Below are 27,526 nucleotides of genomic sequence, written 5' to 3'. Positions count from 1 at the left end.
GTGTAAGGTCATATCTGTTGAAACATACAAACAGGAAATGGCTTAAACAACTTGGAAAGATTCTCTCCTAATGAATCAAGCTTGGAGCTTTGAAGCTGTCACAAATCTGCCCAATTACTCCCACAGTGACCCCGGATTCAGGTAATGAGAAAGGTTTTGCACCTTGTCATTATATGCAATATGTTAAACCAATAGAAATCATCACAGCCAGACCTTTTGAAACAGTGTAAAAGCTCCTCTAATCAAGCCTTCACAGACAGGTTGAACAATACTAACACTATTCTCTGCAGATGAATTCTTCCGACGTGCCAGAGGAGGAGGAAGGCTACGGGATGGGTATAATGCCCTCCATCCGCTTTTGTTTTTCTGAAAGGAGGCAACCCACGTGTTATTAACATAAGGTCTGCTACCTGAGATTGCTTTCTGCCTGCCGTGACTGAGTAGAATATGAAATGAGCTCCTGATGGACATGAGGCCATTTCATTCCCCTTGTGGCTCATTCATTGCTTTCAAGCCATGCTTTTTATTCTTCCCTTCTTCTTCTTTCTCCAGTGCTCTTTTGGTCCACAAAAGCGTCTTTGATGCATTTCATCCCAGGTGCTTTAACCCTTGATGGAGCTTTTCTTGTGGAGAACAGAGCTGCTGCAGCAGAGAGAGAGAGAGAGAGAGAGAGAGATGCAGAGAGCTTGCACAAATGGAGTTAGAATGAATAGACATAGAGAAAGTCAGCTGGTTAATTTAAAGTGACTCGTAAATCCAAAGTTATCCAGTGTTTAACAATGAAAGTTCCTGTCTCTCTTCAGTTGTCCGATCCAATAAGGGCAGAAATTGCCCAAAAATGTAACTTTAAAAGAAACACAAACATATAAGTATTGTTTGACTCAGAGTCATCATAATATAAAAGGGCTCAGTGCACAAAGACAATTGTGGCTGCAGTTTTCCTGTCAGGGCCAAAAAATGACAAAATCATCAAAGTCTGGCTGTCACTTTGTAGAGAAACCAAACTTTAAGTGTGTGCATTTAATATTCCTCTGACTATCAAACAACTCAAGATGCTGTGAATGTTCCTCTCATCACACCTCTGTCCTTGCTCTCTCTCAGCACCTGACAGAAGTTTGTGGCCAACAAGAGCTTTTTAGAAACTTTTTGGAACAGTGACAGGAGTCTCAGCTGGTACACTTCCAGTTTATTTTTTTAGAATCATTACTTGCATAACCTAGACAGTCTTTTTTATCAGTGGAAGAAGATCCCAACATGCAAAATGTTCCCGTTTTATATACAGGCAAAAAAAACCCAACTAACTATGGATTTAAAATTAAGATTTAAAATTACCTTCAAATGAATTTGAACTCATGTTTTTTTCACCTTACAGGAAACTTCTCGCAAGATAAGAAGAACATGAATTTCAAGATCCATAAAATAGTGTTACCATTGTAAATAAGCTTCTGCATTTCTTCTTCCTCTTTGTTGGATGAGAACTGTCCCCTAAATCTGCTACCTGAGGCAAAGACTTGTTTTAAATGCCAAGAATGATGTATGACTCACACTTCACTTAATTTATAGGCCACTCAAAATAGCCTGCATGCATAAAATGCTGCAACAAATACTCTCTGAAAAAGACTAGAGATGTGATAACTGGAAACAGAGAAGCTCATTGTACTGTTGAAAATATGATCCAGCAAGCTTCAGACACATGCACATACAGTAAAACAACATCAGCAGGATGAACAGGACTGTGCTACAAAGTGGATCAATAAAGGACAACAGCCCCGAGTGCTGGAGTACTGGCTTGATAATAGCGCCAGCATTCTGTCCTTGACTCAAACAATGGTCGCTCTTCACCGTCGATGGAAGGGCTTCACCATGGAAACAGGCGAGGGGGAAGACACAGTAAGTAGCTTTACTGAATAATTGTTTGCCTTGTTGTGGCGTGTAAGAACACAACAACAGCAGAAAAAGAAACTCTGAAACATGAAATCACACGTTAACTCATAAACCCAATTTTATTTCTTTTGAACCTTGATACTCTGTCCCCATACAATACATTCAGTATATACATTTGGCCATGAGGGACTGTACAGAGATATGTTATAGTAGTGCATACATACGTGGCATGAAAATGTACACAAAGGAAACTCATACACATGATACTCACAAGTCGATGGCTGATGGTTGCTCACACCAACACACACACACCCAGCCACACACTGTTTCAAGCATGCACAATTGTGTGTGCGCACACATACACACCCCTTAAGACACTTCTGAGGGAGGAGAAGGGCTCATTCAGGTTCTCAGAATAGAAACATAAGAACAAGAAGAGTGTGTCTGCTGATTGCAGTGAATCTCCCCCCCCCCTCCCCCCGTCAGAACACCATCCCCTCCTCTGCCTCCCCTTCATTCTCATCTTCCCTTTCTCCAAAGCTAAGGCCTCTCTCTCTCTAGGCAGTGTGGCCATCATAAGCAGGCTCTTCCCTTTAGTAGAGTAATACTCATCAGCAGCAGTAACTAAGTAAGGAGCCTCTACTGTCAACATTTGATCACAGGGAAGAATTCTCATACATCACACATAGTTTATTTATTTAATTTGTATTTTTTCTTAGGATAACCTCTCTCTTGAGGAAACACATAGGTCCACTTCGACTAAATACTTTTCCTTAATAAAGCTGCAGAGGTTGCCTATTACATGGACAGACACCCTCACCTCACATACTCATCTAATGACAGCAGCATCTGTCTGCTCACTTACTGCACCAGCAAAACAGAAGTCTGCTTACATCCCATTTTTTTTCTGCTTCGTCTTCACAGGCTGTTCTGCTGATTACATCTAGCGGACATTTTTGCACCATCATGTTTATCATAAACATTTGGTGGAGGCACACTCTCCAATCATTTTCCCTTCAATGACTGTAGGTTAAAGTTGCATAGCACATAGCGGAGTAATGTGAAAGCAAAAAAGGAACCTCTCTTTGATTAAACAGATGTCATGCTCTTGAAGGTCCGTAGTGTCAGTTACTTTTAGTTTGGACCAAGCCCTCCATAAAATTAAAATCTTTCTGGGATTTTCTCAGTATACCACTGAATTCAGCATACTTTTTCCTTTGTAGAGACATTTTGATCATATGAGAATTACATACTCTCATTAGACTCACTTCATGGTGTGGACAGTATCAGTATCTGACATCATTGAGTGCGATACATTTTTCAAAAGGGGAAAACTACAGTAGTTTTAATAGTGAAGTCAATGAGGAAGTTTCTCAAACCTGCATTCTCTTTAATGGCCAGCAGGGGGAGACTGCACTTCTCGAATGGCCATTCCTCTTACTAGATTTTCCAAACCAATTTATAAATCTCATGTTTCTTCAATACAGCATGATGTTTTTTTAAGTTACTGTCTCATTTAAAGTACAGACTGAATATAAGAGGAATCCATAATTTGAGAGTGATAGGGCTGAATTCGTATTTGTTTTACAGGAGGGAAAAAAATGCTGGTTCAAGCCAAGGCTGTCACCAGCTTGTACCAGCAAGGTTCAAAAACAAATGGACAAAACAACAGAACAGAACTCAGGACTCTGTGCACACATTTGCATTTACATACACATGAAAACACTGTTCATTCTTACAACATTCTCACATGTTCGCACATCTGTTAGTAAAGGATAGATGATAGGGATTTGAATGCTAGGGTATGGTAGCTATCTGTTATTATTCAGGCTGCGGTGTTATTGGTCCAGTGGGAAAATGCGATCATCTCTCACCCAAGGTTTGACAAACCCTTTGGGCAGGAGACGCTGTGACCCGCGCCCCAGGCCACCTAGGCAAACGTGCACAAAGCAGTACTTGATGAACAAAAATGCAAAGCACCATAGTTTAACAGGTTGGAAAAGTCCCAAAAAACACGATCACATCTGCACGGAACAATGAGGGCAAGGAGTAACACATCAATTATAGTTACCCCAGAATAAATTACAGTCACAGAACAATCTTTAAAAGCAGAATTGGAAATCAGCTGATCTAGCGGACTGATTCGACCCATGCATTATAAGGCATTAACCAAACATTTGTTACTGACATCACACTGTTTCATATTAATGACTTTACATACAACTGCTGATCTGAAAAATCTGCTTGTTTTCATAATCAAAATCTTGTATTAATTGTATTCAGAAAACATATTCCTAAAACCTATGACGCAATTGTGAGGGAATTGGGAATGTAGAAGGGAAGACAGATCGATGTCTGCAATCCCATTGTACCTATTGATCTGCAGATGGGTGAATGAAATGGATTTTCTGAGGTAGACAATGCAGGCATATTTCATTCTCCCGATGCAAAGCCGTTCTAAGCGGGGCTAATTTGGTCCATTTGGACAGGCTCTGGTCTCCGGCCTTAGCCAATTGTACTGTGTCAGACGGGCTGACCCATCCATCATGCTCTCCTGCCTGTCTCACCAAGATGCTACTTACACTGTCATTGGTGTGATACACCCACTCAGTGATGGATAGCAGACAACATGCACTATGACAAGATAGAGATATCAGACTGTGCGGCTCACAGGCCTGTTATTCCACACAGCTGGGGACACACCATTCATACAGGGCCTCTTTATTCAATATCCTGCCCACTGGATGGGGCCCATGTGGACGATATCCCTCAACATGCCTCATAAATGTCGTTTCCCTTATATGACTCTTACCATCTTCAAGTCCCCTCGCTAACAATTACAGTATCAACAGAGCCTAACCAAATGAGTAAAACAAACTTGTTCAAACGCAATATTTATGACGCTCTCTCTTCTGAAAAAGGTACAACAATCTCATAATAAACAGCTCACCCATGTAACAAATGTAACAATGCTGTACCTTTCTTTTTCTTTGAGTGTTAAGTGCTAAGGGAAGTCAGCTCCAGAATCAATGAAATGATACTCATCAGATAATCAGTCTGTGATGTAAGAAAGTGGGTGTCTGTCATAAATTAAATAAAATAAAATAATAAAGACTTCTCCATTGAGTCTGTGTGTTTGAAGTAGGCCTTCAGCACAGGTCTGGAATCTGTCGGCCAGTGAGGTGAGTCAGGATCAGCAGTATTGGGACACAACTGTTCATTTTCCCATGAGCCTACATGGCTGTGTCCAGAGGGACAGGAAGTGTGGAGCCACAGGGTGGCCCAGTGAGAGCTGCAGGGGCTGACCGCTTGCAGGTGACCCAGAGCACTATAGTGTCCTGATGGCTACAGGGTAGAGCAGGGACATGTGTTCAGCTCCCTTGATGGGCAGCTTGCGGGTGGAGTAGAAATTAATAATCTCAGGCACACTGTCGAAAGGGCAGCTGTTCTGGCCAAGGATGTACTTGTTTTCCTTCGTCCGTGACAGCTTCATGTGCATAAAGCCCTGGCTGCTCCTGGGGACAGCAGAAGAAAAAAAAAAAGAGAGGGACAGAAAGCATGGTGTTAGTTAAAAAATGAATCAACAACAAAATAACCCTGGAAATCAAGAAGCGTTTTCCCCACAACCATTATGAAAAGTCAACAGAACACCTCAAATGACAAGGAGCCTTTTTGGAATTTTCATCTCAACTAATGGGTGCCATCTAAACTGTATGTATCCAGCATCATATCTACACAGCATAATAACAACATACATGTTTTTAATTACAGTGATAACGTGGATGTTTGGAAGGTACAATATTTACAATGTCATCCTTCTTAATTTTGCATGTTAGCTTGCTAATTTTGGTTTATAAACAACTAACAACTAAGTCAAGCTGGAGGTGGTTTGAATGTCATATATTTTGCAAGTGCTCATAAACCAAATAGTAAAAAAACCCCAAAAAAACATCTTTGACCTGATGGACACAGTCAAGGGGGGAGTCAACGGATTATGTAAATCCAAAGAACACATCCTCTAGGGAACATGAATTTATCTAAAAAACAACAACTCATCATACAGATGTTTAGCTGGATTAGATACAACTTTGGCTAGCATTTGGTGCTACATAAAATGGGAGGGCATCATAAGAATTCATGCTGTATAAAATTTCACAGCAATCCACTGCATAATTGTCAAAATATTTCACACTAGACAGAAGTGTTGACTCAATCTACTGACACTACCGTACCTGAAGCTATGTCGCCATCATGGTAAGTTACTAACGTAAAGAGTATGCAAGGAGCCAGAACATACTGGATACTAAACAGATAACCCTTCCCAGACAGCTCCTCTGTCTTTACCCCTGCAGTAGATGCTCCCTACAGTATGCGACAAATCTTCTGAAAGCTGGATTACCTCTGCTAACTTTGGCTCTGTCTGGGGAGAAGACTAAAAGGCAGGTTGCTTAAGGTGCTGGATTTCACATGCAACGCATAAGTATGAGGCTAATGAACTCCTGGGATAAATCACTTAAGCACCAGCAATAAATGCACAGCAAATTAAAAGCTCCCTGTGTGATCTTGGGAGCCTTCGATCAATACATTTTACAGCTTGCCAGTAATCTGCTGCTTTAAAATACAAAATTCCTTTTTTGGGGTTTAAGTGATGCTGCTGAAAGCTTTCACATAAGAACTGATACAGAACTAATGGTCCATATATTCTGCTAGAAATATACTGTTATGATTATTTGTCTTTACCCGAATAAATTAACTTAATAGCTTTTTCAATCAGCGGCTAATGCTACAAGTTATGAATGTTGTAAGCTAAAGTACTTTGCACTTATTTGCTGCAAGTGGGCATTGTGGTCTGTCATCGACCTAATGTGCTGCAGTTTTTGCAACTCACGAAACCTTATCCTTTCTGTTTGTTTCAAATATTTGGTTGATTAGACCTCAGCATATGTGGAATCATTCAGACAGGTACAAACATGAGCACAAATAAATAATTTACAGTGAAGACAAGGTTGTCAGAGTGTTGATGGGGTCAACTTCTTTCATCACATACCGTACCATGCCCACTTTTCAGTGTATTTGTTCACAATCAATGTATTATTTATTAGATTCATGAATACTCAGGTAGAGGAATTAAGACAAAAATGAAGTGAATCCATACTCCTGAGATCAGAGACTCTAAATATATGCACATAATGGTGGATATGTCCATTATCTGTGATGAACAGGAGCAAGACCTTGGCTTAAGGCACCTTTAACTTAAAGCTAGTCCATTCTTTACTTATCTCGTAATTGCATGTGTAAATCCTGAGGATGTGTCCTCTCCCTGATGCACGCTGAGAAGCCGGCACAGAGATAACACTGAAGTGGAGGGGGAAAGCTCAGAATGTACAGGGTTCAATCTAGGGACATCCATCAGGACTAAGAATTCATTTAAACTGAGAAATGTTGATCCTTCCTGTGAGATTATGCCTTATTATAACACAGGAGACCATCCTTTCTAAAATAGCAGTGTAATTATTGTTAGAACAAAAATCTGATTCATGGATTATGAAGTATTAGAAAGCATGCAGAAAGATGATGGCAAATATTTTAAATGCTTTAACGATAAGATTATTTAAAGGCGAACATGGGGTGAAATAGCTGCAGGCTTGTTGAGCTATTACACTGAAGTAAACACAACTATCAGACTTTTCCATTACTGCACCTTGGGCCCTGGAATTTGAGCATGTCATTAACAGATTCATCATGATTTGAGGAGAGAGGGGCGGATTTCCCTCGCCACAGGTCTCTGCAATTCTACCAAATCTGCGAGTGGTGCCAGGAGAGCTCTTATTAAAAAATCCTCCCTGCAAAATGCATCTGATGAGTCCTCACGTGGAGCGCTGGGAGACAGTGCTAGGTTACACAGTGCCACACTTAAAAAGGCAAACACATCAATAGCATCATTTTTAGATTCCCTAATGATTCTCCAGTGTCTGCTCAGTGCTAACTCATCATGTTACACTCCTGTAGAAACAGGAAGCAAGACCAGCGAGCAGTGCCGCAGGGCTGCTGATAAAATGCATATGAGACTATTTTTGTGGGCTTTTGTTGTCTAATCAGGATGAATCTCAGCGGGGAGGTCTGCTGTCCTGTTTATTGAGGTTTATGACTTTGATTTGAACCCCGTAGACCTCAGAGCAGGAAAAGCATGACAGCAATCACAGCTTATCTCCACCTTCGACATATTGGATTGCTCCATGAATGATGCTCTCACTGTTATGAAAAGAAAAGTAATCCGCACCAAGATAATGATCCTGGACAGACGAGATGACCTTATTAAGCATCAGGACATCAGATATCATGTTCTGTAAGAACCACTGATGAAAAATTGATTTTATTGGGGTTTTATAAAACAACACAGACAACTCATGCTCTTAAAGAGGGAAGAGGGAAATATCACATGCTGTTTTAAAATAAATTACTCATATAAGAAGCTTCGGGTGACTTCTGCTACCAACAGAATATTTGTTTGGGACTGCTCTTGATCATTAATTAAGGGGTTAAATGTCTAGTTAAATTCCAGGTCCTAAAAATGTTTATACTAATGCAAAGCATGGTGTAGTAAATGAAGCAAACTAGGAAGTTTGAGAACCAAAGCCTGCCATCTAAATAAAATAACACTGAACTATTTGGCTTACAAAACTGCAAAAGAAAAAAAAGGGAAAGAAAAGAGAGTTTGAAAATTGCTTTTGGTTTGAGATAGTCATTGTCTTTTCTGTAACACATGAAGGAAATCGGAACCTTTCTGTCCAAACATAATCAAAGAGACACAATAAAAGCATGATGTGTCTTTGAAAGAGAAATTGCAGGTGCTTTATGGTTCTTTCAATTGGCCATTAAGTTTCCTTTTGTCTGTGTTCAGGTATCAAACAAATCCTCTTGGAAAGATATTCTTTTTTCTTTTCACTAACAATTTCTCTGCTCAGCCGGGGGGACAAATGCTGTGCCGTGTTCTCTCGTGATGTGAGAAACAGGATGACAATATGCTCTCCATGCAAAAAAAGAGGTTTCTCTCTAGGAGGGGAAACAAGGAGAGAAATAGGGCTGCGAGGAAAGGAGCAGGTGAACAGGAAAAAAACAAGGGTTAGGAGGGCATAACAGACAGAAAATGCTTTCTGTCAGGACAGAGGACTCTGGAGGCTGGAGGTCTCAGCAGCGTCTGTCTTTATCAATAATGCAATACACATGCGTGCCACCTCATGGCCTTATACATTTTTCAGCGACCTCAGACATGGAGGATCTTCACCTTGAGTTTTCACTCATTTTCAGAGGCAGCTGGAGAGACGAGCTCATGTGAGCATGCTGAACTCAGAGTTAACCCTAACTGCAGTACGGTGACACCTGTCATCGTCATGAATTTGGCTGCTGACTGTTTTCTAGGTTTGAATTGATGGACACCAAAGGGAATATATGTGAAACTCTGTGACACCAGGGAGCTCAGTCACACAAATATACATAATATGGATTTAAAAACAGAGAGAGGCACTATGTTTCAAGAGACATTCTCCATGTTGTTTCTTTTGGCCACTTTCTCCATCTGCAAGTAGTTCCTATGTCATCTATTCAGCTATCACATGCACTTCCTTCTTAATAGTTGCAATTCTATTACAACAAGTACAATCCATCACTCTAAGAAAAACAAACTGAATGTGTGCAGAAATTAATTAGTATTGATGCAGAGATTAAGAAGTAGAACTCTTCACATTAGAAAGGTATAAATGCCAAAGCATGCTGACATGCCTTTTTTTTTAGGAACTAATGACTTTTTGAGAGTTAAAGCTTTCTAAACACCAACTTTTCTGTTAAAATGGTATTTAGAAATTGAGTGTGAGTGTGCTCAGCGACATAAACCTGTTTTCAAACCCTTTCCATGTTGATAAATAATACATTTTTTTGAGTTCCAGCTTTGTGAACTCAAAAGTTGAGAGTTGTGAACCCTCTGAGTCTTGCCTCTGCAGCTCTCATGGGGCTGAAGAAGTCCAGACTTCCACAGATGAGATTCAATCCCCTATCTTGTGCACTTCAGATTTTCACTTGAGACAATAATGCTTCAGTCCAAGGCGTTTGCCCTCTTCAGTGCTAACAGGATCAACTGTGAGGGTTGCCTGAGGCACACATAAAGTAAGGGCATGCTTAGGCCCACCAGTGCCTCCCTGAATCCCATTCTGTTTAGGACCCCAAAAAAAGCTTGAGGCCAGCCCTGGAGTTCCCACTTGACAGAGAGGGGAAGTGTACTTCTGCTGGGATAGCTAAGTCGTAGAGATTACATACTTTTTTTTCTGCAGCAATAGTCACATAATTCACAGCTATAGCTATCCTTTTTTACCTCTCAGTGTGACAAATAGCGATTAAAAGTGTCACAAAGTGTCATCCATTGACTTGCTTTTGCCCTGTGGCTCAAGGAGACAGGAATAGTCGAGAAGTCTGAATTCATTTGCACACATATTTTGGGCATGAAACCCACACTGTAAGTTAAGCTTTCCTATATCTTGAAAACTGAGTTGACTTTTTTCATGTTAGAGAAAAGCTCTACTGTCTTCACTCCCCTACCACCTGCTCTAAGAGTGCAGCTCATTATTGAGGGTCGGCTGGACAGCTTTGGGATGTGAGAGTCTACTCCTCAACCAAACCCGGAGAGATTCTTTTTTTATCATACACAAAAATGTCATAATGTATTTATCATACATACCCTTTCATCTGAATATAACTTATCATGCTCTTTCTTCTGCCTGGTTGAGTTTAATAGATATCCAAAGAGTTCAGCCACATAACTTTCAGTAAATATCCACTGTCCCTTTCCAAAAACTTTATTCATTCACTTTATCTAGCAGTCTGCGTTTTTATTTCAGTGGCTAAGCCCACAGTTTTAGGTAATCCTCCTTTCAGCAAATTAGAGAGATAAGTGTTTTAATTATCCAAAGCTTCACACAAAATATGATTACACGTTCATGGTTCCTACAAACTAATCTCTCAACATGAAAACTTTCTTCTTAAGGTATAATATGTCTGTTTAATAGTTAACATTTATCTCTGAAATGTAAAAATGCCACTAACTATGCTATACAAGATGGATCCTCATCATGTGTCCTTATTTAATCAAAGATGTATTTTGGGCCTTTTTATGCCATCATGTAGGGATAGAGTCAGAAACCAGGGAGAGAGAGAGAGAGTGGAAAGGCATGCGAGGAAGGAGCCACAGGTCAGACCCAGGCTGTCCGTCCTTGAGGACATCAGCCTTTGTAAATAAGCTGCGTTCACTGATCAATAGGCTACTGGCACCCTCTATCAAGTGTGCTTTTGGAGAAATGAAAATATTTTCTCTTTCCACTTTGTACTTTCTATTCTTATCTCCAGTATTAAATCATGTATTTTCACACATAACTATATATCACCTGTGATACCATAACCAGTGGTTATGATGAAACCATGAAATATTATTTTTGTTTCACATCTAGGGGAGGATTTTCTGCCAGCAGAGTCTAAAAGACAATTAACATTAACATCCCTTTTTAGACCAGTGGCAATTACTTTTTCTCAGAAACTGTCAATTCCTGATAACAAAAGAGACTTAAATAAAGACTTAATATAAAGGCTATCAAATTATTTTATAATCGAGATGATTTACAAAATTTCAATAGTTAATCAAGATTGTCCAATTTTTTTCTGGTAGATCGAAGTTAAACTTAAGTGTAGAAAAAGGAAAAAACTAAATAAAAATAGCTGAACAGTAAAAAAAAAGTGAAATGTTCGATGTCATAAGGTGGGTTTGACTTTTTACTGATCAGCTGAGCTTTCTAAAAGTTTTTTAAAGTAAAACGAGAAATTTAAAGATGCAGCAGTGTTGCTCTTTTTCCATCACTGTGACTACAGGGAGACACTGCAGAGGAGTATCCACAATGTGCCCAAAGGGACAAAATAACAAAACAGAAAAACGGGATTTAATTTGAAACCTTAAATTATTGTCATTAAGTAGTAAATGCTGACAGCCCTACTAAATATACAGCTTTAAGTAGTCAACAAGTTCTATTAGTTTGTAGTGAAGCACTGCGGCAGCACTGCATTTTGTGAATCAGTGAGACAAAGAAAGAAGCAGTCACAGAAGTATAAGCCCATGATCATTCCCTGAGACTGAATATTAGACAGGCAGTCAACTACATTGGCATGAAGGGATTTGGAGCAGCAAAAGCATTATGTTTCCCTGCCAAGATATATCAGCCTCCAGCAAGAGGAGCTGTGTGTAATAACAAAGGCTAATCAATGTCTCTTAACATATTAAAGTTTCATATCATATGAAAGTCGTCGGGGAGTTAAGGAGATTCTTGTACATGTCATACTGGTTAGTATGCCTTGAAATGAAAAATTGGCTGCTTATGTTCAAAATGTGAAAAGACTACTTGTCAACAAGAACACTTTAGCTTGAAAGCTGATGGCGTAAGAATATTTATGCAATGTGTCTTGGTTTTTAGAGGACCAGACATTTCTGGTTTTGTTTGATGTAGTTTTGGCATCTGGGACCTATCATAGGTGGTAAAAATCATATCAAACCCGCCAAAGATGAATGTTATCAACGTTATCAATTCAAACTCTTGGTGGCATTTGTGTGCAGGCTTATCTTCTTCTTAAATCTGCTGATTTTGCACCGCCCTGCACCTTAGTGATGTGCGTATAACTACCTCCTGTTTCTTTCCGTCATTAAAATAATGAACGTGACTGTACTACGGGCACCAAGCTTAAGCTAACCCTTACCAAGTGACATCAATCAAAGTGGTTCTTTTGAACCCTCTGCTGGACACAGCAGGGGTCAGGGGTCACTGATGAAGGGCACTATTAACTGTGTTGTGGGCTCATCAGGAAATCAAGGAGCTGACAGTGTCAGAGGGGTTACCAGAGGAAGGTGGAGGAACAGGGACAGGGAGGATGTAGGTGGGAGGGAGAGGTCTGAGAGGTGAGAAGAAAGGCAGAGTCAGCAGACTATCGGGGCACAGGTAGACAAGGACCTTTGTGAGCCAGATGTTAGATTCACCCACATTGTGTAGCAAGCACGTGTAGTGCTACAGTTTTTCGGCTCTGCACGTTTTTGGAGTATGCGTATGTGTGTGTATGTACAGACAGTAGGATTTTTGACACTTATTCTGTGTTCAAATCAAAGAACGATATGCTTTGCTCTCTTTAACATGTACCTGATTTTCTTAGCTCTGACCTTTAAGCAGGCCAATATTATGGAGCATTTCTAATTATGATTCACCCAGCTGCCATGTGCACTAGTGTGTCTGATAATACTGTTTGTCGCTTCCTATTTAACACAAAATAGTGTTGTCCTTACTTAAGGGAGAGGGAGTAGTCGTTCTTGCTGGTCTCGCTGTTTCTCACCAGGTAGCTGGCCTCCTTACACAGCCTGAGCAGAGATTCAGCATCTGTTCGACTTATCGCTCCATGGTACCAGCTACAGGGAACAATAGGAAGAGAGGATCAACAATGAAATGTTGAGAATAAGCAGAACATTTCAAAAGGAATTGAAAACAGTAATGGTCTAAGCTGCGTGGGCACAAAACAGACAAAATAGCCAACATAAATTATTGGAAATAAGACAGAGTCACAAGAAAGGAACACAAAGACCAGACTCACAACTGGCTCTCTAGGGGCATGGAGGGGTCAATACGCTCCCCGAGAGAAGAGCTGCAGTGGTCCAGTGAAGACAATTTGGTGTTGACCAGACAGCCACTGGAGTGTCGCTGCAGCGGGCGGGTTTTACCGTCCTTTGTAGGCGACATGCGAGATTTCTCCACTCCATCAAACTGAACTGTAATAAAAGGAAAATGAAACAGCTTTAATGTTGTAAAAGAATAATGGATATTTTAAAATAGTTAAAGCTTCTACAGATACATTCCTGTTCAAAGTGTTCATTTTCATTTCAGATATTGTTATTAAAAGTTGGTAAAGCTGGTGTGCTTAACAGAGAGTAGACATTCTAAAATGCTAGGGCATGAATTGCCAATAAAGTCTCCACTTAACTTTACAACAGCAATGAGGTGTGTGTGTGTGTGTGTGTGTGTGTGTGTGTGTGTGTGTGTGTGTGTGTGTGTGTGAACAGAAAGCAGGTTGTGCTTATGTATTCACAGTCACACACAAAAGCAAACACACACTCAAACACAAAGTGTCACTCTGTGTAACTCATCCAAATGAAGGACATGTACACACAGTGGAGGAGGCATAAATCAATCCTTTCACCTGTGTACATACACGGCAGTGAGAACACACACACAACACACACAAACATCCTCCTCACCACTCCGACACTCACTCATGCATCATTTGCACGTATACCCACACAAATCCCACGCACAAGTACTGAGAGTTAAACATTAAATTGGCTTTTCAAAAATCTCACGCTCTACTGTGGATGCGATAAGCTCCCTTAGTAGCCTCACAGAGATGTGTTTGATGGTGTGTGAAAGGGCTGGAGGTGACCATGACATGACTGGCAGAGGTCACTGGGTGAATTCACAGCCAATCAGCACGCAGAAAAAACATTTCTAGTTATTTACAAAAGCTATCATGAGAGGAGAAGATAATGTGCAGAAGGACATGTGAAAGTGAATTCTTTGGGGAAGGAGCAATGTGGTCGCCTACGTGTTTGTACATGCGTGTTTTAGACATTTTTCATCCATCCATCGCTGTAATGGCTGTCACAGCACCCTCGGCTTTGGAAAGAACGATTTAGAGCCACTGACACGCTTCATGAGCAATAACTGCAACACCTTCATGACAGGCTTTTGCCTGAGATTTTTGTCTGCTTAAAGATTTGAGAACAAATCAAAGTTGAGCCTTTGATGGAAGGAGTTCATGGTTTGAGACGCACGCACGCACGTACCTCCATCTTCACAGATCTCTGTCTTTTCTCTTAACATGGCAGTCAGTGTATCGAGAGACAGGCCCTGTGAACATGTTAGTTGGGAAGAGTCTACATCTGTCTAGACAATGAATTCCAGGTAGAGGATGATATTACACCTTACAGTCTGTAAGCTCGCCAAGTGCTCCTGTAGCAGACTGAGTAGAAGGGCTGACAACATTAATCAATCAATTTAGGCTACACGAGACAACAGCATGTCGACAAATTTAACTGAGCTTGTGGACGCCTGTAAGTGGGGCTGTGTGAGAGCTCCTTCTTCAGATAAGGAAAATAACCGTTCATATGCTTTAAGACCCCACAGATTTAACTTAGCTGACAATGCTTCTTAAGTAAATTTTGGATGCATTTTTTGAATTTCTTTTTGTTGTACTTCATAAGAGTTAAGATGGGAGTAATTCCAGTGCTATCTGTGAACGAACACAGTATGTTTGAACATAAATGTTGCAGTTTCAGCTTTGACCACCAGGGGCTCCCCTTTACTTCCAGTCAACTCCAGGTTGAACTCGCTGGCCTTGAGCTCAGTGATGCGTTCCCCCTAAACCTAAACTAATGGAAATTATTATTTTAAATGACAAATATGGTTGTTATCCTTGCCTTCCTGACTTCTGTTTGTTATAGAACTACAGCTGAGTCCTAAAATGACAGCCTGATTGTACTGTCACATGATGGCTGCTGGTTAAATTGCAGCTCCAACCTGAGACTGGAGGAAGACTATAGCTGTAGCTTAACTTTCTTTAGGGTCGTATGCTCGGACTACAGGCGGCCAAAATAAGATGTCTGCGTGTTGCATTCAAGTCTACATGAAAGTCATTTATAGTTCTCTACTTTTTCATACAGTCCATTTGAACCACATGCTGACTGCTGGGAATACACTAGGCTCAACATACAGTATATGGGCACGGGTGAGAAATAGCGTTTCCATGGAAACTGACCAAGGGGACAAGGGAGATGCATGTTTGCTCCACTCATCCCTGTCAACGCTGACAGATCACAACATGAAGACGTAGCCAATTGCTCTCCCTCAATCCCTCCTTCGCTTTCAATTCCTCTCTTCCTGTTTGAAAATGTCCCGGCCCTTCCCCTGCGTCTCCGCCTGACCTTTTCTTTTGAGCTTTCCATCTCATACACTCCACTTCTGTCTCCGACTTTTTTTCCCTCAGTGATTTTGTTTGTCAGGGACGAAGAAGATAGGGGAAAATTGACTGTGGAGGAATGTCTGCTCATCTAGGTGGGGGAAAACAAGGAGGAGAGATGGAGCAGTTACAGCTTCGATCTGTTATCTCTGCTGTTTCTGATGGTCCTAATAAAGGGTTATCAATCACAGAGCCTGATCCCAAATTGTTAAATTTTCCCCTAAATTCTATGACCATATATCTTAACACACAAGGTGCTGGTGTGGCAGTAGGATGAATGTTTCTATCTTGGTTTTTCCACACAGTCCATCTCTCAGTGTATCTTAAAGCTCACTCAGCCGTCCGCAGTCATAGCTTTTACAATTTCTCCATTCTTCCAGCACCCACACTAATTTCTACTCTTCCCCAGATTCAACACAATCAGTGCTTTCATTTGACCTTGATTAAACCCTTTTCTTTTTCCACCACCAAGAAAAGCTTGAGAGGCTATACTCAGAGGAGCTCACCCTATCAACCTTCCCTGTCAGAGCTCGGACTTTTCCACTCACAGAGTGCATCGTTCTGAAAGAAGAGTATAACCTCCAAACTAAACAAAAGCTATCCTTGTACTATTCTGCTTTAATGCCATCTCACCTGAACTTGCATTGGCTATGGCAGAATTCTATTTAAAGATTGAATATCAATGGGAGAGAGCCAAACTCATTCCCCCTTTCATTCTCTGGAGCACACACTCTGTAACATGGCCATCGGGAGATTGACGAGAGGATTGGCCCGGACAAGAACAAAAGCCTTGAGAGGCAGCTTAAGACAGACGACAGGGTGAATACACACTCTCACACACATACGGAAACACAAACACACAGAAGTGAAATGCACAGGGGCATCTGTGTGTGTGTTATCAGTATTGTTGCTTGTAAAGCGCAGCAAATGGAATCTGTGTATCAGATTGAACTGTCAGTCAGATGGTGAGTGATTGCTGAACGACCTGCCCCCTTCAGATACGCAGCTTCGTCTAGAGAGAGCTCAATAAAAAAGAAAATAAAAAGAGGATTTTAAGAAATGTTGTGTGTAAAAGAGGGGGGTACGCACGTAAATATAGGGGTTAAATAACACTATTATTACACTGTGACAAAGCCAAAACATAAAAAGAAACAATTTAATGCACCAAAAACAGAAATACACAACAAAAAAAGCCATGGAGTCAGTGACTTTTTCACATAGCAGATGTTGTCTATTTTTGACAATAGCATTGTTTAACTCGGGTTTATCTGTTTGCAGATGTTACTTTACCAATAACTCACAATTTAAATTATTTATTCCTCTCGGTATAAAACATCTCCAGGTCAGTTCTTCATCAAATATCAGGGAGTTATTTCATAGGTTAAAATGGTTTTTAATCAAACTTACTATGTCTTCGTTTGTCTATAAAAATGACTAACAAATGTTCTTTTTTGTCACAAAATGGCAGCATCTCCTGCATTTACATTGTTTCATTGTTAAGTATTTTTTCTCTTGTTAAAATAATGTATGCAAATTAATATGTGAACTGTGTTATTCGGGTTGTGTTGGTGGTTTTGTATTATCTTTAATTAGCTGCAGGGTGTGGCTTACACATAAGCCATTTTCAGGTTTTAAGCACATATAAATACTATCTGAAAACAGAAAAAAAAAGAAAACAAATTAAAATGCAAAGATATTTTATTGACAGCGTGTGAGGGCCAAAATATAAAAAAATTATAAGTATTAAAAACAACAAAATTAAAGGGATAATACAGCATCACATAGGCTTCTGAACAACTGGAATAACTCTCTTCCCCCCTCTACCCGTCCTCAGCAAATTTCTCTAATTAAGCCAGCTAATTAATTCTCATCTATTAACAGTGCTCCTATCAGAAAGGATGACCAGGCTGACGTGTGAAGTGTGCCATCATCCGCTGAACTGAGAAATTAAGTCTTCCAGCCAGGACATGTGAAATGATTAACAGGTCTGTATCTCATTAGAAAGCAGTGCACATTAAAAAATTGTGATCAGCGTGATATATACTCACCCAAATGGTCGTTCAAGAAATCTTTCACTTTTATGCTGATATTAGTTATGTGCATGTGAATCTCAAATGATGGGTTTGTCTCATAACTTTTTAGCGATTCCACCATATTTGAAAGCAATTTTCTCTGTTATATCAATAAATAAAAAAAGAAAATATATTCTAATTAGGTTTTCCAAGACAAAACAATGACCCTCCAAAGTGTCAGCTAGTGAATCTATTTCAACTTAAATCTGGATATCTTTTCATTACTTACTTTTTTTCAGTCTTCATTGATATAAGGAGGGAGGAGTTTCGAGAAATGCCTCATAGTCTGGATAATTAATTCTTGTCTAAAAAAACAAAGGGAAAAAGCTCTGCACTGTACTTAGACAAAAGTGCTTCCATTTATATGTAGATGTAATATCTATGCTGTCAAGCTGCATTTACATATTGATAATGAAGTTTGACCTATAAAGCTGATTTCCCTGTACTGTAATGCACATTGTTTTTTCCTAGTTTACATTAGAGTCAATCCTAATAGCCTTCACGAACACAGACACTTAGCTCTCAGGCAATCTGCAGTATGTAAGCAATCCTGTGTGTAACGGATGACTAATGTCCTGGTGCATGACCGAGAAGCTGCCTGAACGCTGAGGTCAGCAGAGTGCATTGTAACTGTATTCACCAGGGTCATGGAGGCCATCACCCCCCATGTCTGCCACTTTGACCTTAGACCCCAAAGATGTAGAGTGGGGCCATACTGGCTCAGACAGAGCGAGGATCACTTTACAGCTGGATGCCAATCTTAAACCCACTCACATCACAGAGGCAACCAGAACCTTTCCCATGGATTTATGGACATAAATCAACCCCTCGCCATGTCCTCGCCTTCAGCACGCAGCGGTGTCCTTTTACACGCTCTCACTCTAAGTCTTCTTACTCTGTCAGGGGAAACCCCATTCCTGGCATTAGTTCTGCTACACGTCCGTCTTTTCCCCCGGTAATTACAGCAGTCAGAGTTTGAGCTTTAGAAAGGGCTTCAAAAATCCACTAGAGGATGTATTTGTTGAAAAACAGATCAATTACTACATTGTGTGATAAGATGCTAAATATGGCTTAACCTGAGTCTGATTTTCCAATTCATGTAAGCAACTTGTAGCGAGCAGCAGGCTGGAGGGACATCTGGGACGGTTATGAGTATGTTGACAAGAGGAAATGGGGGTCACAGCAAATGGCAATTACGCATGCAGAAGGCGGTTCGGCACAATTAAAACTAATGAGCCTTCAGCCCTAAAAACCTGCACAAGAATGAGTGATTTTCTGCCACATGTAATCCAGATGGAAAAGTGCAGTCATTACCCAACGTCACACTGTGTAATGCTGTTAAAAGTTAAAGTCTTTCAGCAAGTCACCACTGACCAGTCAAGTGTAAGTGGACACTTTCACATAATCAGAGATTGCCTTTCTGTACTGCTGGAATGTTTTGAAAATGATCAAAGAATATGCTGGTGGAGGAAACCACTTTAAGTGGAATTCTTAGCAAGCCAAATGTAATCTATTTTGCTGTCTGTATAAATACAAGTGAAGATATAGATCACACTTATGTTGTCTCCAAATAAAATGCAGACAGATAGACAGATATATGATGACATGGGATGATGGATGGATGGACGGAGATGGATGGGGGATTCATGTTAGGGGGTTTGGGGTGTAATGGAGGGTAGTTGACGGGAACGACGCTGGACAATGTGAACACCAACACCCACCCTGGTGGTGCTGGTCACAGCTTGTCTGTCCAGGAGAGGGCTGAGCTGTCTGCGAGGGAGACTCCAGCTCCTCCGCAGGGGGAGGGCTGGTGTTGAGCTGCCCAACAGGAGGGGGCCACGGTAGGTCCTTGATCACTTTAATCTCTACTGCAAGGGGCGACGGAGTCATCAGAGGAGAGATGGAGGGAAAGGAAAAAGGACAGCAATGAGAGACAAATGGACGGCACAGGGAATGAGGAGAGGGAAGTAATGACAGGATAAAGAGATACAAAAAGACAAAAGGAAGAAAGCGCAAGAGAAAAATAGATTAGAGCAGAAGATCTCAGCATTGTTTGAGGAGAGCTGGTTTATTTTTTTGATCCGAGGGTTTGCACTAGCTGTGGACTAGACAAGAAAAGAAATGCAACAAGACTGAAAAAGAAGTGAAGTTAGATTACTGGACAGTAGGGTGGGACTCTGATGGCAGGTGACATTTTGACTTGGGTCAAGGTTGATTAAAAAAAACCTTGAATTTGTAATAGAAGCTAATTGTCAAAGGTTATTTTCTTTTTAATTGAAAGCTCAACTTGGAAAGGAATTTGGAAGGATTCAAAGTCAGTAAACAATCTGTTAAGCTTATATTGCTTCTAGACGATGCTTCTGAACCCCAGCCCTACCTGAGTAGTCAAACCCTCTGTAGTCTTAGCTCCCCTCTCCATTGGCTCCTTTTCAACAATCCTGACAATCCAGATAAGAACCCAGACTGACTGAGTTAAGTTTCATTTTTGGATCCAGGTGTGTGATATGATGGACTTTATTTGGAACTCCACATCCCTTAAATAATGTATGTTCAGTTTAAAGATAGGTACTGATAGTTTATCAGTATACATTATACATGTGTTTTAAGCAGGTCCTATATAACTAAAGTTGTTATTATTATAACTATTATATGCTGTTTTTGTCAAGTCGTTATTTTAAAGTCTATAGACCTTTCTATTAAGAACAACAATGTAAACAGTGTGATTCACTGGAATCTACCTCAGATCAATCCGTCCTGGCAGTGGACTCTCCACAGACTTTGACCCTCATGTCCAACAGGATTTGCCAGGTCAGGTCAAGAAAGAAGTAAAAGAAAAAGCCGCATTCAAAACTGTAATGTCAATAAAGCTGACTCAGTGCTCCTTCAGCAGCGCTTGATGAAAAGGGTTCAACTGTTTTCACAACCATTACTATGTCACTGTCTTGTTTGGTACACAGGCTTGTGTTTGCATAATGTTATGGACTTGTCTCTCTTCCACCCTGCAAGGAATTGCAGCAGCAGTGGTAAAGGACAGGCTAATGAGAAGCAATATCTGCAAGCTTAATGAAGGGGGGAAACTGTAGAATATTCTATCTGACAAGCAATTAAATAGCCGGGCCTGCGGTGTCAGGGGGCTAATCTAGAGAAAGGTGGCTGAAAGTAGGAGCTGATTGCTGTCTTTTCTGATGGGAGAGGTGTGGGCTGGTGGACTGGAGGAGCTGTAGGGTGGGGGAATGGAAGACAGAAGGTCAGAAACTCTGGGAGATAATTCAACTTCCACCACTTTGGGGTGAAGTAGGGGACTCTTTTCCTGTGAGATTAAAAGCCTAATGCTCATTTCACATTGCAGATTAGCGTGTAATTGTTTGGGGCTCTGCTCTCCGCAGCCTCGCTGTGAGGACGAGGAGACGATTTGGCCAAGTGTGGCTCAGTTTTGCTTGGTTGCACAGCTGAATAATAGCATTTAGTACCATGTAAATTGAGGTATACTCATTCAGAGGCCAGGTGTGTTGTTACTTTTTAAACTCTGGGTGACTGGAATCTCAGCAGTCCTAAAAAACAGTAATAACAAAAACCCAACCAGTCACCAGGTCCTCTTGAATAATCACTGATGTTATGTTGCTGTCTCTTTGAGTGAATTTACACATTGTGGCATTTCATCAATTATAAATTCAAAGAGGTGATAACCGCAGATTCCTTCACACATGACAGGTGATTTACTCTTCAACCCTGAAGACTTCAAACTGCCAGAAAATATTTTCACCGACCTGCCCCCATACTACAAACCTGTTTATGTGGTGGTATAGGGGCTGATGCAGAATTCCAGTGATTATAAACTCTGCAGACGGTATGCTGGAGTAAACAGCAGGTTCACTGTTTCAGAGACTTGAGGTGAAATTAAAGTATATAATATAATTCCCACCTTACATTATGTCAATTAATGCAACTTCACTCTTGGTTTATTTGTTGTAGGTTAGTACGTTTATGGACCAATGGGACTGGAACAATGCGTAAAGAAAAATAATATGACATCTTGCATAATCCTTAAAATCACATCAGTTTACAACAGCTCCTGTTGACTGAGGTGAAAAACAGTTAAATCGTATTTAAGTGCACAAAGATGGCCATGATAAAACTTTTATAACAACTGGATCACCTTGTCATGTAAATATCCCATGAAATGTGAGCTTTGGAGGATGTATAATGCTGGCAACATGTCTCTTGGTTAGGACACTGACAGATTAAGCAGTCTGGTGGGGGGCATTCAGTAAGCTTGAGTTTTGCAAACACTTTGGCTGATTATTTGTTTCTACAGCACAATTTATCACTAGAACCTGAGAGCACTTGAACAATGGGCAAGGGTCCCTTTTTTTATCTAGGTTTACCTTCCCTTTTTCCTCCAGGAGTAGAACTTATTTTAAAGTCAGGTATTTGTTTACCCTGGCATTTCATTAGTCCCTGGCACTTCATCACTGTAAACAGTGCAGCACCATAAATCAACGGCTATGCTGTTTCCACCTTCACCATTTAATTTGGTTCTGCTTAATTTGGTTGGCTAATTGCATGCATATTCAAAACAAGCTGGAAGATCGCAATGTTTATGCCACACATCATGCGCAGAGGAGCGTCAAAAACAAACCAGCATCTTCTGAAGACGTGTTTGTTCCAGTGGCACCCAAATTATTACAGATAACAGCTGTGTTATGCTCCAGGGGAACTGAAATGCCACCTCATAGTTTTCTCCTTTACTGTATTTCTCACATTATATGGTCCATCGCTCTTTCAAGGCACAGATCTGTTTTGAAATTTGGTTTGTTTACATAAAATATGAAAGTGGGTGATGGAGATGTGATGACAGTACGGCATTTACCTCAGCTCTTATCAGGAGAGAGAACGAAGAGGTGTATAAATGACGGCCGGTCGGCAGGAGTTTCAAAGAGGGGTTGACGAAGGTGTGCTGCCTTGGAGGGGAGATATTACAGCGCTGTTGTGTGAGGCCAATGTGTGTGAGTGAAGATAAGACCTGTGGCGGTGCTTGGTGAAAGGCGACAGGACACGTTTGAGGCTCATGAAAGCGGGCTGTCAGGAAGGTTATCAGTGGGGTGCTGCAGCAGAGGCCAAGAAGACGAGACAGAGCTGAGATGGAGCAGAGGAGTGACGGACAGACAGACATCGTTGGGGCAACCAAATCAGCCAAGCAGAGCTTAACAGAATCACAGCACCTGCAAAACATCTGGCTTTGACCCTTGTGCAAAAAAAAAAAAACAGTACAGAACTGTAACTGAATCAATTATTTATTTAAGGACTTGAGCTTCAGATTTCTGGGTCGTTAAGCACATAGGGATTCATTAAAAAAACATAAAGCTGCTTAAGACCGGAGGGAGCCACCAACAGCGCCTTCTCTTATCTAGTGTTAAATGTATGGCACCCCACTGGGCAGGAGCCAAGTGGAAGAGTTAGAAGCAGGTAACAGAGGGCAAGGAGATTAGGTAACAATGGCCCTCAATACATTTCCTGCTGTGAGGAGGCTCAGATTTCTGATGGCGGCATGTCCATGTCTGCCTGAGTGAGTGAGAGTGCCATATGCAAGTCAAGCACTTGACACTGACAGACCTGCCAGCAGGTTTTCCATTGCAGGTTTCATCTTATGGTCAAATTCTAAAGAGTATTCACCTCCAGGCTCATCCATCACCTCCTCGGCAGCCAGGAGGGAGACAGGAAAGAGTGTGCTCAGTCTGTGAAGTGTGTTTGGGGTGGGGTGGGGGGGAGGATGAGTGATTAACCAAACCGCAAGTACACAGCTCCCCTACACCCTAACAAGGCAGGGAATTTACATTCCATTGCATACCTGTCAGGAGATAGCCCAACAGTGAATAATAACGCCAGTTCAAGTGTTGTGAAGAGGCGAGCATGCAGGCAGTGGTGGGGACAGCCGAGGAAAAAAGGGCTGCAGTTGGGAGCATTACTCTGCTCTCCTTCTTAAAGCATTAATGAAGACAAATAGTCTTTTAAGAAGATGGTATTAGCATGTTACACCATGGTGGGAGGGCGTAGGCTGCACTTGGTATTCATTTAATCTACCCCTTCTTTTTTAAATCTTACACCCACTCCATGGCTTAGTCAGGTTGTGCATTTTTTTTTTCATTATCTGCTAATATTTTGTTTGCAGACACTTTCATTCCCCACATAATTGTTGGAATACAAACTGTGAATGTTTGGTGGGGTGCAGAAAAACTAGCTTTGGAATACAGCTGGTGAACGGCATCATTAGTCACTGATATTACACAGTCACAAAGTGCTTCAGCAACTAGAGAAACATCACTGAGGGAAAATTGCTCTCTAGAAACCTAACAGCACACCGAGGCTGTGGTTAGGCTGCTTTTAAAACAGGCCATCTGCCCACAGAAGTGCTTGAATCAGGCCTGAAATAGCAAACTGGAAACACTTTTATAAGCTGACTTAATCACTGACATCTGAGGACACATCTGCATTCTGGCAACGGAGAGCAGTAGTAGATCTTCAATTCAACCATTTATTTCTACAACACTAGGAGAACTTTTATGTTTACTCGTTCATGGTATTTTTTCTGTATATCATGCACAAACATTCATTTCTGATTCTGCTCTTAAACTGTTTGGTTATTTGTGCAACATGTACAATATGTGCATTTTTTTCTTTTTCTTCTTTGATGTTTCCTTACTCTTTTCTGCAGCTTGAAACTGAAACTTTCCTAGTTAAATAATAAATAATGGTTAATTTTATCTCATTAAGACATTAGAATAACGTGTTTAGAGACCAAAATGATCTAGTTACAGATTTAACTAAAGAAAATCCAACATAAAATGAGACTCTTGATCCACCATGACATCCAATCCCAAAACCTGGAGTCCACTAGGACTTGAGTGAAAATTTCGAGAAGTCTCATTTTAAAGATTACAGTAAGTCCATGACCTTATGACTCAGGTTTTATGTTTCATGAACCTCAAGTGACCCTGCTTTGAGTATGTAAGCAAGATCTCTCGTAACTGTGCCTATAATAAACAGGATACCTACGATTTATGACACTGAAAAATTGATTGTCTCAAATTTCTTGACAGTGTCCCTCAGAAACAGCTGTTCAGCCTGCCGGTTTCTAATCCAATGGTTTTTGCTGAGTTCAGGCGTTTAAGATTTGGAACCAAAAGCTGGCCACAGAGTGTTAGTTAGTTTTTTAGATAGTGCCGGAGAGATGAAGTTTGGAGGGCTAGTGAAGTGGGATTGTTCACAGCCTTTAAGAATTGGCTCAAAAGTGGACTTAGAAATACTGAAGCAGTGTAAAATGTCTTGACGGTGGAGGTAAGCTGGTTGCAAAGATCAGAGCCTCAGGTGCAGGCACAAAAGCTCAAGCCTTGAAAGGTGGGAAACTTTTTCTAAGCCCCTTGATGTCTGGATCCAAAGCTGGTCTACTCTAACACATGAAACAAAAACAAGCCTGCACTGATGAGGCTTGTCCTAAAGACGTCTTTGTCATCCTTCCCCTTTTTTGTCTTCCAAACAGTGGGGAATTATTTCTGCCTGAATTAAACATAACACAGAAAGAAGACGAGCAATAAATCAAAGTACTTTAAGGACGGCAGCTCTCTTCTTTGAAAGCTGACTTAAAGACACATCACTCCAATTCCAAGCCAAGTCTTTGACATACAAAATGAAATGATTCATTGTCACAGGAGGGAGGTTGTCTGTAAAAGGGAAAGTTGAAAGAGGGATGTGTTAGTAAATAGCTGCCTACACAAACACTTCTGAGTGTTGCTTGACAGAAAAATAATGAGGGAGAAAAGGAAATCGATTAAGAATGCAGCATCCCCTTATTTAACTAATCACAGGCAGAGGCAGAACAGCGTGACTGCAATGAAGACCTCGGTTCCTAAAATACTTTGAAGTGAATGGGGAACAGAAATCAAGTGACAGAAACATTATGAAACGTCAAAAAAGTGACTAATGAATAGACAGACACAAGGTTTGTTCCAGGACTCATTTTAAAGCTGGTCAACTTGTCAGCACTGTCTTCATATAGCAATAAAAATCCATCTTAGCATCTTTATTACTATGTTTTTAAAAACTAGATCTTTCGAATCCATTCAATGTCAAGCCACAGCTGAGAATCAGAAAATGTAATTAATAATGATGCCTCTACATGACCTGCGAAAGCTAACATGACCATCAGCAATAAGATTGATCATTTTGATATATATTATTAATAAGTGAATCTGCTGCCTTGGGGTAGGTGTCAGTCAAGGTAATTAACAGTTCTAGGCAGACACAGTAATATTTTCCAAGGCAAAGATTCTCAATGAGGTTTAACTGTTAAAAAAGCAGGAAAATGTTTCTCTTAACTGCTTTCTCTTAACATGTACAGGAAAATATCAGTAAAGAGATAACAGGTCCATAGGGGGGACAAACTGAAAGCTCCTCAAAAGGATCTTTAAATACATGTGTTTGGACTTGTTTTCTTATGGGATCAATTCGTGGCATGAGTCTGTACAAGATGTGTTTAGATGTTGGATTTAAAGAATAGCTTTACAATATAATGTAAATAATACACAATCCCCAAACTGCCTTGATACAAAATGCCCTTACAAGTTTTCAATGTGTTCAGAATGGACCTTACTTCGACAAGGTATTAATTTGTAATTTGCCTCCAAATCTCTACCCGAGTCCCAAATGGTCCGTCTGTGACTGCGCATTAACAGCAAAACTCTGTTTGGGATTTATCTGTCTCCTTCTTTCTCTCATCAGTTTTGCTTTTAATGAAATATCGTGCAAATGCACTGCAGTGTTTCTGAACCAAACAGAAGGGGAAATAAAATATGAATAATACACAAGAGTAATATATCAAAATAGAATTAAAAGTATTAAAGAATGTAATATGATCTGAACATAATGAAGAGAATATCAAATATGCTGATATTGGTCCATGTCCATCTTCTCTGAGAAATTACAACACTTCTATAAAGCTCAGTTACTCTTCCAGCGTGAAAAACTGAAGAATGGGTGAAAAATCTGGCATCATATTTTCCCAGTTGTATACAACGATAAAGATCTGCTCTCATTTAGATTTAATTACAAATACAAATGTTATTCATTGATGAGTTATTTATCCTCATCCAAGCAGAATAACTATCATTTCTCAGGACGAGTAAAGCTGAGCGAAAGGCTTAAAAGCCTTTTTGTGTATATTTTCCATTTAAAATGATCTTCAAATAATTTATTTTGATATGATTAAGAAAAGCCCCCCTATAAGAGGCTCACTTGGATCACTGGTTGTTTGGTCTGTCTGTTAAAGCAGAATGGAAAAGCACTATGAGCTTATTAGGTAGAAATGAATTTGCACTAGTTCAGCTTACATTTGAATTCCCATAGAAGGAAAAAAATATATTTCAACGTTTTTTCAAGCTGGATTTTTGCATCACTAGAGGTGGAGAGGTGACATCCATTCACTCACTCCACCA

General features: G+C 40.5%; 1 protein-coding gene across 4 annotated transcripts in view; it reads right to left on the bottom strand.

The window, feature by feature from the left end:
• Positions 1 to 1,984: 1,984 nt before the first annotated feature.
• zgc:158464 (uncharacterized protein LOC791139 homolog) overlaps positions 1,985 to 27,526 on the bottom strand; it is an 89,915-nt gene continuing 64,373 nt past the window's right edge. For 2 of the 4 annotated variants that reach the window (XM_065953024.1, XM_020648293.3), the window contains 4 exons: positions 19,760 to 19,906; positions 13,549 to 13,723; positions 13,247 to 13,366; positions 1,985 to 5,399 (listed from right to left, as the gene is read on the bottom strand). In XM_065953024.1, the coding sequence (XP_065809096.1) occupies positions 5,213 to 5,399; positions 13,247 to 13,366; positions 13,549 to 13,723; positions 19,760 to 19,906 (629 nt within the window). In that variant the 3' untranslated portion in view covers positions 1,985 to 5,212. The remainder of the gene's footprint in view (positions 5,400 to 13,246; positions 13,367 to 13,548; positions 13,724 to 19,759; positions 19,907 to 27,526) is intronic. The other 2 variants (XM_065953025.1, XM_020648443.3) reach the window with 1 other exon arrangement.

Source organism: Labrus bergylta, chromosome 3 (assembly GCF_963930695.1).
Source record: "Labrus bergylta chromosome 3, fLabBer1.1, whole genome shotgun sequence".
NCBI lineage: Eukaryota > Metazoa > Chordata > Actinopteri > Labriformes > Labridae > Labrus > Labrus bergylta.
Note: the sequence above shows the minus strand (reverse complement) of the source record. Positions and strands in the feature narration are given on the sequence as shown.